We start from the raw sequence: 12,476 nt of genomic DNA on the forward strand, positions 1-12,476 counted from the left end.
ACCTGAGTTCAAATCTGGCCTCTGATACTTAACACTTACTAGCTGTGTGACCCTGGGCAAGTCACTTAACCCCCATTGCCCTGCAAAACCAAAACAAACAAAAAATTTTCAGTGTTTAACATAGAATATCCTCATCGCAACCCTGTAAAGCATGTGCTATAAATGATGATCTCCCCATTTTACAGAATTAACAGTTTGAGAAAAGTTAAGAGACTTGTCCAAGATCACTCAGAAATGAGTCAGAGACAGCCCAGGGCTTTCCTGACTCAAAGGCAGGAACATTTAAGAAATTCTAAAACTTTATTGATTGATTGATTGTTCTGGTAAGGATTGGATCTCCCTATCTTGCTCAGACTAGAAGTGGAAAAGGCTACTCATGAGCTCAGTCTCACTCTGATCTACACAAGAACTTTGCTTGTTCTGTTTCTGACCTAAGCTGATTTATGCCTCCTTAGGCAACCTGGTGCTTCTCCTCACCTCTCACTGCCCCTCAACCCATCACATGGCTTTACCATATCAATGCACAACTTAGTGCAGACAACCTAATTGTCTTCAAATGCAAAAGATGGATGGCACCAGAGGCACTAAAAATTACTGATGCCTTTAAAATTTTTTTTTCATATCATAGGCATTTCCATATTACTATACCTACTTATCATCCTGCTCTCCTCCTTTCCCCCACTTTCAGATAGTAAGAGGCAGAACCTAATCAATTCAGCAATTCTATAAGTAACACTTTTTTTTTTTGGTTTTGTTTTTTTTGTGAGGCATTTGGGGTTAAGTCACTTGCCCAGGGTCACACAGCCAGTAAGTATTAAGTGTCTGAGGCCCAGTGCTCTATCGACTGCGCCATCTAGCTGCCCCTACAAGTAACACTTTTTACCCATAAAACTCTGATTCTCTTTATCTGAACTTAATGTGTCTATATTTTCTCCTAGTTCTCCTTAAATTATTCTTCATGAGTTCATGTAATTAGAAATTTTTATTCTATGGCATTTACTGTAGTTCAGCCATTTTGCAATAAATAAGTACCCCTTTTATTTGTAGAATTTTATTTTAATTTTTTGTTGCCACAGAAGCATTACTGTGAATATTTTATTACATATGGAGCACTTTGGTCTATATTTTATTTCCTTGGTATGTGTGCATGTACATATATACCTGTACACATGCATGTTTAGGAGTGGGATCATAGGGTATGAATAGTAACTTTCTAGAGCATTCTTTTCAGTATACCATGCACTTTCTGGATGTGGCTCTATAAGTGAAAACTCAGAAAGGAATTAGCTTAGAGAGTTGATTTAGAAGTCAAAGATGATCATAGAGAGAAAGAAATTATTATAATTTCCATGATGGTTTTCTGATTTTTATCTAATTAGTGTATCCAAACAAGATGTTTTAGGATAGTCATATTAACAGAATATAGCAAGACTATAAAATATAAGATGGTACTTTCATTTTTAGCAAGTAGTTTTGTAAGTTTAATTTTAGGTTAACTGGAAATATCCAATATTTACCTGGTAGCTTAGATTTAGATTTGATTCTCATTGCCCTCCAAATCCTGGTTTGGCTAAAGAAAAACAAAAAAGATTATAATTAACTTTCTTAAGCAAAGTGCCATCTCCTTAGAAACCAATAGAACCTAGTTGAAATCAAGCCACGTTCAAGTTGGCATGCTCATACTAATTGTACTTGTAGAGGATTACCATTTTTCATTTGATAAAAATGTTGGAGGGTTACTATAGTGCTCTTCTAAAGGTTCTATGCTATATAGGGCTAGCTTATTTATCAAACTACCTATTATTAACAAGGTCTTTGGTACTTAAGGAATGAAATTTAATTTGGATTGGTTCCAGAATTGATCTAAATGACTAGTGTTATAGCCACATTTCTTTAGAAAAATTCTCTTCCCTTTGAATCTTTGTAACCATTTGAGATCTTCCTATGCTGTTTGACTCCTGCAGATACTGTGTTTAACAAAATGAGACTTGAAAATAATTAAGAAGCCTGGGGGAAAAGTATAGTTACTTAGTTTTTTCCCTTTTAGGTTACCTTTTATTTAGTTAAAGATATGTCTTCATTCCATAGGAAAGCACAGAACTGCTCATAGACCTCATTCAAAACCAAAAACTTCAGATGTTTTTGAAGCAGATTTTACAGATGACCCAAAATCCAAGGACAGTTTCTTCAGTGAAAAGGAACTGTGGGCTCGACTCGATGAACTAGAAAGACAAGAAGATCTTTTGGGTGAACTCAACAGGTATATAGAGGCAGATTTTGCCTCAAAATGATACTCTTGCCATCTTTACTTGGAATGTAGATCAAATATGACATATTGACATTCCATTCCATATGTTTTATAGAAAAATTTTCACACAGCATTGATCAATTTCTCTTTGAATATTAAGCATAACTGCTTTGAAATAAGTTTGCTACTATAAAATGTTTAACTCTGCTTTCCTTCTGTCAAAATTTCTGCTTAATTAGCGGACTACTAGTAATCTGGTCAGGTGTTTAGATAGATATAGATATAGATATAGATATAGATATAGATATAGATATAGATATAGATAAGATATAGATATAGATTAGATATAGATATAGATATATATGAGAAACTTTACTAAGTGGCTGTTTAAAACACATTAGCACCCGCTTAGAATTGTCAAAGTGCTAAATGAAGTCTCTTTCCATAGAAGCTCCTACTTTATTTTACTTAAATGATGGAATATATGCAATAATTAGTTTAATTGAAAAATAGGACACAATCTACATGAGGTAGGGACTTTTTTCATTAACTGATAATATAGGTAAAAAAATCTTTTTAGTATAAGGTTTCTCAGCCTAGGATCCATGGCTTCCTTGAACATGAATAGGAGAAAAATAACATTATTTTTACTCACTTTATTTTTATATTTATTTACTAACTTTATTTTCACTAATAGTCCAAATTCGCAGTTATATTTGTCAATCTCTAGTGTGTCTCTCTCATTTGCCGGTCAAAGATGAGGACAATATTAGCTTTAGTATTTAAAATGTATACTTACTTAATGAGCCAATAACTATTTAAATTGTGACTGAACACCAGTAATGCCCAGTACATGATATTTTCCATCTGTTAATGATTTTTTTTCCTTTTAGTTATTTTTTTCAATGAACAAAAATCTTTTATTTCCCCACCCCAACCTCTGGGGGGGGAGGAAAGAAAACTCTTGTGTGAACTATGCATAGCTAAGCATAAAATATTCCCACATTGGCCAGACCCAAAAATAATATCTTATTCTGCAACTGAGGCCATCACCTTTCTGTCAGGAGGTATGGGTATCTTGTTTCACCATAGGTTCCTCTATAATCATGGCTGGTCATTGAGTTGATCAGAGATATTAAGTCTTTTAAACTTGTTTGTTTTTACTGTGTTTTTATTGGTAATCCTGATTATTGATCATTTGTAGTATTGATGTTATTGGTTTTCCTGGTTCTCCCCATTTCATTCTTATCAATTCATACATCTTTTTCCAGGTTTTTCTGGAACTGCCTTTCATCATTTCCTATAGCACATTAAATCCATTACATTCATATACCATAATTTCTTTAATCATTCTGTAATTGATGGGCTGGGCACACTCTTTGTTTCCAGTTCTTTGCCACCACAAAAAAGAACTGCTATATTTTTGTACATTTGGTCCCTTTTCCTCTTCCTCTTTCTTTGTTCTCTTGGTACCTAGTATCAGTGGGTCAGATGGTATACAAAGTTTAGTGACTTGTTAGTCAGAACTTCAAATTCAAATTGCTTTTTCACACTAATTTATTTCTTAATTCTCTGGAAGAATTAAGCAGTTGGTTACTTATAAGCAGAAAATGATACATAGAATTTTAAGGTATAACTTAATATCAGCCTACTATAGTGTGTGTTTGTAGCTTAAGTTTTTATATTTACAAATACATCTTTAAATATGTATTTTATTATTAATTTACTATGTGATTTGTTTTTAAATGTACATATTTTTCGGGGGGCTAAATGTATATATTTTAATAATTTTCTTTCTTTTTTTTCTTTTTTCTACAGAAACTCTGATACTTTGTTTGTAAATGGTGATGATGTAACCTCTTCTGAAGAGGAGCAGGAAGATCAAAAGACAGATGTGACTAGGAAACACAGAGTAACAAACTCTCTTACTCAGGGCAATTTTCAAAAAGACATTACAAATTCGAAATTACTTAATGGTCAAGTGAATGGTTCAAGTTCTTATAGTGATGATGATGACGACGACGATGATGACGATGATGATGATGGTTTAGGAGTTGGAGATGATTCTGTACCAACTATATATTTTTCTCATACAGTTGAACCTAAAAGGGTTTGTATTTTGTATGCTTCACTTATTTTCAATTTAGAATATTAATTATGTAATTTGTAATTTTATTTTATATTTATAGATAGTTTCTTTATACAGTTCAGTGTTCTAAAATAAGAAGGCTAATTTTTCTCATTTAGTGTAAAAATAATTTGGTTGTATTGGTTTATTGGGTTCATTACCTCCAGCTAAACGTGGGGTTATATACCTGAAGAGGCTTAAGGCTTCTAGAGGCAACAGTCCTATCTCTGTATAGAGGAAGTACTAAAAATCCCAGAGATAGTCCTGCAAGTCTCACTTAGTCGTACTTAGTTGAACTTTTACTTTTACTACTTGATATATAAAAATGAATCCGTGTGATTACCAAGTAGTGGAAAATTTTATAGGAAGTTAATGTTTCCCCTCTCAGCTGGAAATAAATGGATACATCTGTAAACCTCTATTTGAATTAAAAAATTTTCAAGTTGGAAGAAACCTTAGAGATTATAGAGTTCAACTTACCTTGAAGACACATTATCTTAGACTCAGAGCAGGAGAGCAACTTGCCCAAGGTCACACATATATTCCATTGCAGACCTAGGACTTGAAAGCTAGTTACCAATTTCCCAAGCCTAGTGTACCTTCTGTTAGGTCAAAGCATCTCCAAGTATTGTCATAACCAAGCAAAAAACTAGTAAAGTATATCTGAAAACCATTTGAGCTTTTGGATTTGTTATCCATATTTCCAAATAAAACATGAAATGATGGTGATCCATTTGCTTTGTTTATGTTGTTCTTAGGGTAACAAAACCAATAATTTTACAAAGTGAGTCCCTGGACACCTAGGGCCCATTTCTTAAATTCAGGAGTCTGAAGTAAACAGTATAATTGTACTAAATCTTTGGAAAAGGAATCGAATATGGATTGATTAGAAAAATATTTTAAATTTACTTGTATGTAGCCTTTCTAGTCTTAACTCCAACTCCCCTTGTTTCTTAGTATTAAAATTAATCAGGTGATTGCTTGATTGGTAAGTAGTTATTGATTCATATAGTACTATATAAATCCAGAATAGGATTATGGGATTATGAATCTGTTAATCTTAAATTCTTCCTGACCAGACCCTAATACCTTGAAATGTAAAATTCTGTTTTATAAACTCTGGAGTTTTAGTAATTGAATTATTTGTCACAGCTTGTACTTTTTCATGCATTAAACCTGATAATATTCTGATTGAATGTTTCTTTTGATCAGTGAATTCCTTTTCCTGTCTTCTTCATTTTGAAATTCATGAATTTTGAAGCCATGAATTTGTACACAAAGTAATGGTATAATGTTAAATGTTAAATGTAAAAGCTCAAGCTTTACAGCTTTTATGTAAAAATAAATTAATTGGAAGTTTAAGCTCATGGAGTGATTAAAGGATGCATATATTTATGTTAGAGATATGGTATATCTCAGAACTTTTTCTACTATTGTAAGGGATTTTTTGACCCATTGTGCTAAAGCACATGAATTTTATGTAGTGTCAGAAGATATAAATTGACACTGCCACTGTTATGATTATTTATAGTTTACCATAGTGTGCTGCATTTTACAAAGTCCTATCTTGCCTAGGGTCTCCATATAGATCTCAATTTATACTGTTTTTTGTTTTTTTTGTGTGTGGTGTGTGGTGTGTGGTGTGTGGTGTGTGTGTCTGTGTCTGTGTCTGTCTGTGTTTTAGGTACGAATAAATACTGGAAAAAATACTACTTTAAAATTCAGTGAAAAGAAAGAAGAAGCCAAACGTAAACGGAGGAATAGCAATGGCAACAGTAGCCATTCTATTCCAGAACTACCCAATATCAGAACTCCTGCTGATGTTTATAGGTATATGATATTTGAAAGGACTGATTTCCCCTCCTTGCTTTATTGTAGTTGTGCTTTTAACAGGAAAAATGTTGTATGCATTACATGAGACCACCTGCCTAATCACCTGAAAGATAAGGCATTCTGAAGGCTCCTGAAGGAGCTAGTGATTTGCCAAAGCCTCTAATCAGAAGTGGGTGTGGAGTGTTGTTGTGTGGTCTCTTCTTCACTTTGGTGATAATTTTGTAAACATTCCTAATTGATGTGTAGTGAGTGAATCTTGTATCTAAGTTTGGCAAAATATTTTGTCATTTTGATTGGGTAGGATAAGTACTTTTTGACCATAACTTAGACATATATGGCATATTAATTTGTTACCTTTTTACAGAGTTGAAGTTGATTCTAGTTAATTCCTTCAGTTTGTTTATTGGGCTCTTTGGGAGGCAATATAATACAGTAGATTGAGTTATGTGACTTTTGGAGCCTGGCAGACCTGTATTCAAATCCCACCTCTGACACTTAGTAAAACCCTGTAATCTTGGGGAAATCACTTGCTTCCATGTCTACTATAAAATGAGTTAATCCTCCAAAATATGTACCTCATTGTTAGAGGGCTAAAAAGAAACTCTTGAAGTTAAAAAAAGGAAAAAAAAGGATTTTATTTTGATCTTTATGATCTATATTTATAAAATGGTGAAGATTGTCAGATGTCTTGTATTATCTAAAGTAACTAAAATTGTTACACATGAGGTTGTTGTCATTTGGAATACATTTATAAAGTATGGCCATTTTGTGTGGAAATTGCATTTCCAAAGTAATGAAATGTACATTTTGGAAATAACATAATTGATGTGATAGTTTTAAGTTTCAGATGAACCATCATTATAAAAATTACTGGATTTTAAAAGTTGGACTAGCAAATTCAAATTAATTGTTATGAAATACTAGAATTTAAAAAAAATTGTCATGAGATTCATAAGTAGGTTAAAGTGTGTATTTTCTTTCATATTATAGAGTCTTTGTTGATGTTGTGAATGGAGCATATATCCCTCGTAAATCAATTTTGAAGTCTAGGAGCAGAGAGAATAGTGTGTGCAGTGACACCAGTGAAAGCAGCGCTGCTGAGCTTGATGACCGTCGAGGAATGATGAGGAGCCTCAGTCTCGATGAAGCTGCATGCACTGATGCCAGTGAAGGCATTTTGGATGATCAAGAAAATCAACAGAAAAAACTGTTACCTTTGTCAGGAAAACTTGAGGTATCACTTTCTAAGACTTAATTGGTTATGTAGGGTCCTTAAATAAAGTCATCACTGTGTTTATTAGATGAGAATCTAAATTAGTACTGTCCTGTTTTTCAAGGATAAATGATTTACTTGCCTGAATTTGCACAGTCAAATCTTGGACTGAACAAAAGTCTTATCTTAAAACTCAATTTTGTTAGGCCTCCCTTTTTTCTCAGGTGTTGTGAATTCTCATTCCCCAGATCTTATTCTATTTAACTTTGGTTTTTTTTTGGGGGGGGGAAGGAAATTTATAGGTTTTCTTTAACTGTTTGACACCTTAATCCTTGCACTTAGATCTTTACCAGTCATCATCCTTTAGGTATGACATTGCTTAACCTCTCTTTTGAGATAAAATTTTTCTTTTTTAAAGCTATGGTCATAAGGCCTAAATTTTTCTTGACCTTTTTGGTAGTACTATATAAAAATTGAATAGTTAAAAAAATGTCCTATTAAAGAGTTCAGAATGAAGTGAATTTCTTCTGTGTTCTGAATTATAATTTGAAATATTTGAAAATTTAAAGTCTGTAGAATTCTTCCTATTATATATTTTGTATAGGTGCTTATAGATGAAAGTTGTTATAAAATTCACTAGTCAAGGATCTTGGCAATGTCATTTCCTTTTTCTACATTTAATTTTCTTAACTGTCACTGTTAGGGGAAGAGAGTTGAACCAGGTGCTAAAAATATCTTTAGATGTCTGAGTCTACAATTATACCAAATGTCTTCAGCATCTTGCATATATTTTTATTGTTGAAAAAGTTTTAATTGCTAATAAAAATATATATCTTTATAGATTGTAGTTACTTGAGGCTAATTCTATTAACATTAACTCAAGAGTACTTGCATCTCTAATGTATTACTTCAGACAGTATTTCTTCTGATGGTGCAACATCCAAGATGTCCTCCCGTAATTTTGCTACTGGGAGCTTTCAATACCTCTTGACATTTTGAGGATATCATTTGGAGCAAACCAACTGTCAATAAATTATGCCTTACTCTGGCTATGTGATTTCTACCCCCCCCCTTTTTTGTTTTTGTTTTTTTTTGCTCACCCATTTCTGTGATGACCTCTTTTATTCCAATTCTCCTTGTGGTTCCTTGTTTGTAACGTATTACAGTCTGCTTATACCCACCATATTCCTTTCTCATTTTTCTATACAATAATGTTTATAGAATATTGGCATTAAAAAGATAGATTTGTTTTGTGGAAAAGTTTTAGTTCATTCAACTTTCTAGTTTCCCAGAGGTTATCTAGCCCGCTCTTCTCATCTTCAGTTCTGGGCTCAATTTATTTTGTGTTGTTTGTCTAACATTTATGTATGAATGTGGAATATGTGTGCATCCATGTTTGTATGTGCTTTGTGTTCGTGTATGCATACAATGTATTTTTTATCTACACTAATTGATGAGCACTTTATTAGGTTGTATTTTAAATTTCATTTTAAAAGTGTGTGGAAGAGACTCTAAAAGACCATTTTACCTAGATTCTCTTTAATTAGGCCTGTCTTATATAAAAATACCATGCAAGGTAAAATATTTTACTTAAATTTGACTTAATGGATTTTGTATAGATGCACCTGAGATTTTCTTTGTTCCCTAGATATGGAGGAAAATGATTGAACTTAGATTTGACATTCCATGCTTTCCAGCTACTATATTTTGTAGTCTTGGTTGCCTGAGGGCACTGAAAGGTTGCAATATTTTACTTGCCTATGTATGTTTATACTGTATTGTCAGTATCTGTCTCTAGCACATACACATGCACACACATCAGTATATGTATATACACACCTTTATATGAGAACAGATCTGTGTTCCTCCATTAATATGCTCTTCTGAGGACTCATTTTGCCTGTGAGGTTCTTGAGGTCTGTGTAAATGGAGCCTTAGCCTTTGTAGGCCCTATCAAACTACATATTGATTCTGAAAAGAATCCTGATATTCAGGGACCAAGTATATTACCATCAGAAGGTTGGCTGTCAGATGACAAATTTTTTTGGCCACCACACTCATGAAGATTCTACTTAGGTGTAGGGGGGTTCCACTTCTCCTGACACTGATAGGATCCTTTATGTATTGAAATATGCTTCTCTGTCTGCTTTCATAAAATACACACACATGTTTCTTTTAGCTAGGTACTACTATGCATTGAGTGACTGTTACATTCAGTATTTAAGGGAATTATATAAGAAATGTTTTTAGACTCCTGATCGACATGTGCTTTAGATAGTACCATGACAAGTTAGGGCCTCTATAGAATTGGATAGCAACTTTTACTTTTGCTATTTTTTGCAAGTCTCAAAAAAATAAAAAATTTGAAGTAGTTCATTCATAATCCTTTGGGATAGTACTAAAATCAGCAACTTGTTTAAATTTCATTTGTATTAGCTTTGCTTTTTGTGTAGAACTGTTATGGTAAGGTAGTATTAGGGGCAGTTAGGTGATACAGGGATATAGCGTTGGGCCAGGAGTCAGGAAGACCTGAGTTCAAATTCAGCCTCAGACGTTTACTGTGTGACCTTGGGCAAGTAACTTAACCTTTGTTTCCTCCTCAGTTTCCTTAATTGCAAAGTGAATGTAATACCACCTAACTCTGAGGGTGGTTGTGAGGATCAAATGACATGATATTTTTAAACTGATTTATCACAGTGCCTGGCAATTAGTAGATATTATATAAATGCTAATTGTTAATAGTAGTAGTAGTAGTAGTAGTTGTATGTATCTAGAGATAAAATTTACATATTTTTTATTTAGAATTTTATTTTTTCTCCAATTACATGTAAAAAACAATTTAACATCCATTTTTAAAACTTTGTGCTCCAAATTCTCTTCCTTCCCCTGAACCCCTTAAGAAGAGAAGTTTTTTCAATATGTTATACATGTGTAGTCATGCAAAACATTTCCATATTAGTCAGGTCTAGATATAAAATTTAACAGGATTCTGGCAGATATTTTGAAAGTAAGTTTTCAGTATCTGTTTAATGTGGAATTTTGGCTGTTCCTCAAAAGTTTTTATTGTAAGTTTCTTGGTCATATTGTGAAGTAGCTTCTGTTAAATGAAATCCCTAAAATGTAAGAATATGTTTTGAGAACTTTCCAAAAGTAGCCTTAGACTTCCTTTGAAGTGTTGCTTCTTATGTATACTCTGTAATTGGCTTGAGTCTTTTTTCTCACCTTTGGTTGAAAACGAAACAACTTGTGGTTTTGCAACTTATATCAAAATTCAGCTCAAGAAGGCTATTAAGTTATAAAATGTTTTTGAAAAACTGAAGTTTTCAAAAATACATTTTTGTACTAAAAGATGAAACTTAATTTTGAGGTATGTTTGTGCGTGCATGTATTAAATTATGTGTAGCCTTGGTTTTATAAGAGTCAATTTATAGTTAAGAATAATGTTCAAAGATTGTGTTTTTAAGGATACTTACATAGAACTTGTTCAAAGAATTCTCTTTTAAGCGTAATTAAAATTTGACTATATTAAATTGCCATTGATTTTTTAAAGGTAGTTCTTTTGATTAAAATAATTAATTTGGCTAAAATAATATAGACCTTAGGGACATAGCACATTTGCATTTTGTTGTTTCATCTTGATTTCCCCCCTCCCTTGTAGGCTTTTTCTGGAACTGTGATAGAAAAGGAACTTTTATCTCCTGTAATACCACACCCAGGCACTGTGCATCCTGTATTACCAACCATACCTGAACGAAAAGAAGTTTTGTCAGAAGTATCAGAAGAAACTACAAAAAGGATTTCAAAATTCAAAGCTGCCAGATTGCAACAGAGAAACTAGGCCTGCCTAGAAAATGGAAATTTGCATCTTAAAGCACAGTTTTGCAATTTGTTATGAATGTCACTTCCATGTAGTTAGGAGTAATGTATCCTATGTTATTTTGGCAGCAAGTTCTTTTTACCTTTTTATCGGTGGTATTTAAAAAGATTAAAAATAAGTGTTTGAATACTTGAATATTCACTTTATTTTGTTAATTTCTGTATGCTGTCAGTACCTTTGTCTGTGTTTGCTTCATGATGCAGTAGCAGCATTTGGAATTATTTTTCAAAGAATACTATTCACATGCATTGTTTTTGTGTTTCAACCTAAGTACAGGCAGTTTTGTACCAGCTGTGATGTTCTACATACCATATGGACCATTTTAAAGAAACTTTAAAAATTTCAAATGGATTCAACAATTATATTTCATTACTTGCTTTAGCATTTTAAAGACAGTTTTGTATCTACATTGTTGTAGGTTTTGCAAATAGGTGGCTGTTTCAAAATTTGTTTCTTTTCCCCTTCTAGTAATTTCTCTTATAATGTAACAATCTTTGAGGCAGAAAAACTGTTTACATACTCTAGAGGGAAGTTTCTTTGATGGTAAAAATGGTATTTTGTAAAATAGAATTTTTCAAGTAAAAAAATTATGAAATCTGTGGTCTCTAAATTTTCTTTATTTTGCAACATCTAAATATTGAAACCCTATTATTCACATATCCACTATATATGATATACAGTGTCTACTCAAAGTTCTTACGATCCCATACGCACTTTTCTTCCCCGGTAAACAATTTCTAGTAACTGTTAATTGGGAGTTAGATCTTGAAGGGATTCTCATGGTATATGATATTCTAAACATTTTCCTTCTCTGAAGTTACTTTTCTAGTAGTAAATAACTGAAGTAAAATATTTACTTTTAACATAACTATCTAGAATGAACAGAAATTTATTTAAATGTATTGAAAATTACATTTCAAGTGTTAATCATTAGCTTGATGCAGGCTAAAATGTGGCTTTTTAAAAAGCAGGCTGCATTAGTACTAAAATAAGTCATCAATGCCAGTCCACCCTCTATTCATGACTAAATATTTAAAGGAGGTTATTTATAGCTTCTTTAATGAATTCTTAGCTAAACAAAATGAAATTATGTCCTAGAAAAGTAGAAGCTATTTTGTAACCAGAACAGTGCAAACTGTAAAATAGTTTTATGCATATTAATTTTAAATAATATGGG

General features: G+C 32.6%; 1 protein-coding gene across 2 annotated transcripts in view; it reads left to right on the top strand.

Moving 5' to 3' along the window:
* The window catches only part of URI1 (URI1 prefoldin like chaperone), a 67,283-nt gene extending 55,387 nt beyond the window's left edge, over nucleotides 1-11,896 (top strand). For both annotated transcript variants that reach the window (XM_043985512.1, XM_043985513.1), the window contains 5 exons: nucleotides 2,089-2,260; nucleotides 4,067-4,358; nucleotides 6,061-6,206; nucleotides 7,200-7,443; nucleotides 11,081-11,896. In XM_043985512.1, coding sequence (XP_043841447.1) covers nucleotides 2,089-2,260; nucleotides 4,067-4,358; nucleotides 6,061-6,206; nucleotides 7,200-7,443; nucleotides 11,081-11,260 — 1,034 coding nt within the window. In that variant the 3' untranslated portion in view covers nucleotides 11,261-11,896. The remainder of the gene's footprint in view (nucleotides 1-2,088; nucleotides 2,261-4,066; nucleotides 4,359-6,060; nucleotides 6,207-7,199; nucleotides 7,444-11,080) is intronic.
* The last annotated feature ends 580 nt before the right edge of the window (nucleotides 11,897-12,476 follow it).

This window comes from Dromiciops gliroides, chromosome 2 (assembly GCF_019393635.1).
Source record: "Dromiciops gliroides isolate mDroGli1 chromosome 2, mDroGli1.pri, whole genome shotgun sequence".
Lineage (NCBI taxonomy): Eukaryota > Metazoa > Chordata > Mammalia > Microbiotheria > Microbiotheriidae > Dromiciops > Dromiciops gliroides.